The sequence below is a fragment of the Amphimedon queenslandica genome, unplaced genomic scaffold (assembly GCF_000090795.2).
Source record: "Amphimedon queenslandica unplaced genomic scaffold, v1.1 AMPQUscaffold_10622, whole genome shotgun sequence".
Lineage (NCBI taxonomy): Eukaryota > Metazoa > Porifera > Demospongiae > Haplosclerida > Niphatidae > Amphimedon > Amphimedon queenslandica.
The window spans coordinates 5,487-7,339 of NW_003549122.1; the positions used below are offsets into that span (position 1 = coordinate 5,487).

Genomic DNA, 1,853 nt, shown 5'->3' on the forward strand with positions numbered 1-1,853 from the left:
TACATGTACAATAATTATCATTGTAAAATAGATCATCATTAATACTACTAATAATATCAATAGCACTATTATTATAATACACTGTACCGCAGATAAAAATGAAACGACAATTACTACTAGTAACCACATATACATATACAGTACAAACAGAAAAAGAGTTCATCGGCTTGGGAAGTAAGAAAGGGACACAAGAAAACAGTTACATAATGGACCTAGCCACCTCAATAAGGAAGGAAAGGAATAGTTTGATAAAGTTACTTATTTCTCAAAAGCACACACATAGGTTACATGTAATACTGGTTACATGTATTACAATCTTATCAACACTTACCATGCATGATTTCCATTTTGCTTTTTTGGCACTCTGTCGCTTAAGTGACACAAATGAACAAAACACTCATTTAGACCTTTTCAGTCCTCCATTGTACCTTTAGGCGTGGCTAATTGCAATTGAATATCATTCTGATTCATTTGTGTAATTTTAACTCTGTCTGATATCTCTGGTCTGATATATTGCTGTTATACAAAGAAGATACTGGATGTAATGCTACATTAATGAATCTTCACTCTGAGTGTAACAGTGCTGTTTGCACTGGTGTATCATGATTTTATGAAGATGGCTGCCAGTCACATGGAGGGAACCGGAATTGCTTTTCTTGAGTTTTCTAAGGCTTACGAAGGTAATAGCGAAGTTGCAGCCTATTCTGACAGTATAACAGATGAGTATATAGGCTGTTATAAAGTTGGGAAAAGGACAATTTCTGAAGATTGCCATTTCAGTGGTCATTTTTGCGTGAAACAAATTATACAAGCAGTGAGTCAGCCTATTTTTAACATCTCATTATGATGCTTTTGCTTGAATTATTCAGATAGGCATGATAATTTTGTGGATGGTGTCACTGTGGTTGCCGCCATGTTTTGTAGTTCGATTTGCTCAATTGAAGGTACATATGTAGTAACTATCATAAGAATGTGACACTGAAAAGTATTCATTACATTAGGATCTTTCAAAGGATGCTGTATTAATAATGCCAATTAATGTAAAACAGCAATTTTGGTGGTGCATTATTGGTATGTTTTGCTTTATATTTTCTGTAGTGTTCTGTACTCATTTTGATAACTGAGCTGTGTGTGGCATGATTACCTCTTACTTATAATGAACAGTAATGTATTGATATTATTTTAATTGAAAGGAAAGCCCCCTGAGCTAACTGCACAAGATTTTTGACTGGAAATATGTCCATCAGAAATGACAAGTTTTGTGTAAGTTGCTATCAAATTCTGCTAAATAATGCATGCCTGTAAGTATAATACTGTACTGCTGAAAAGTTGTCAAAGGATTGTCTTCCATAACTTCCTACATCTTATATTTAAACTTTGCTACAAGACAGAAAGAGAGAATGAGAGGCTGAGAGAGCGAGAAGTAAGATATCGATCCGGAGAGATTTAAATTTGTCATTGTGTCATGAGAAATAAATTTAAAGAACTAAAATAGGAGTGAAGTCTCAGTAATGAATAATGATTAGCCTAGGTATGAATAATTAATGATTCAAATTTTTAAAATAGTAATTATAAAATTGTTTATATGGTTCTAATGGCTTTATTTCAAAAATTCTTTTCTTCCAATAATGAACCGATGAACTTTTAAACCTAAAAATGGATGTCAAATTTAATACTATCAATAAAAAGAATTCTAAATAATTAGTATTTCAATTAATAATAATAGAAGAGTTAATTAAATTTGTCTCTAAATAGTGGAATAAGTTTATTGACATAATAGGTGTTTAGTTTTAATGGTTGAATCCATCTCTGAATGGAATTGACAGTTGAGTCCTTGTGTTTGTGGGTTTAAT

At 32.1% G+C, this 1,853-nt stretch overlaps 1 protein-coding gene and 1 long non-coding RNA gene across 8 annotated transcripts in view; one reads left to right on the top strand and one right to left on the bottom strand.

Moving 5' to 3' along the window:
* Positions 1-423, bottom strand: part of LOC109590003 (uncharacterized) — a 3,007-nt gene extending 2,584 nt beyond the window's left edge. Inside the window, exon 1 of the long non-coding RNA XR_002189050.1 lies at positions 332-423. This is a non-coding gene — a long non-coding RNA (uncharacterized LOC109590003). The remainder of the gene's footprint in view (positions 1-331) is intronic.
* A 66-nt stretch (positions 424-489) lies between these two features.
* LOC109590004 (uncharacterized) lies at positions 490-1,530 on the top strand. Of its 7 annotated transcripts, none has more exons than XM_020005967.1 (5): positions 490-680; positions 720-814; positions 870-944; positions 1,002-1,071; positions 1,194-1,530. In XM_020005967.1, exons 1-5 carry the CDS (start codon positions 611-613, stop codon positions 1,226-1,228), a joined length of 345 nt encoding a protein of 114 aa, XP_019861526.1. In that variant the 5' UTR covers positions 490-610; the 3' UTR covers positions 1,229-1,530. The 7 variants fall into 7 exon arrangements, 6 of the variants coding, with proteins under 6 accessions (XP_019861526.1, XP_019861527.1, XP_019861524.1 ...); XM_020005968.1 differs by having other exon boundaries at positions 732-814; XR_002189051.1 differs by lacking the exon at positions 1,194-1,530 and adding an exon at positions 1,099-1,177 and having other exon boundaries at positions 870-1,040.
* Positions 1,531-1,853: the final 323 nt, after the last annotated feature.

Bases quoted from the DNA above. Each gene is read 5' to 3' on its own strand.
- LOC109590004 (XM_020005965.1), top strand. From the start codon at position 611: ATGAAGATGGCTGCCAGTCACATGGAGGGAACCGGAATTGCTTTTCTT. The intron at 815-869 runs GTGAGTCAGCCT...TGAATTATTCAG, and splicing joins TGAAACAAATTATACAAGCA to ATAGGCATGATAATTTTGTG. The intron at 945-1,001 runs GTACATATGTAG...TCATTACATTAG, and splicing joins TTCGATTTGCTCAATTGAAG to GATCTTTCAAAGGATGCTGT.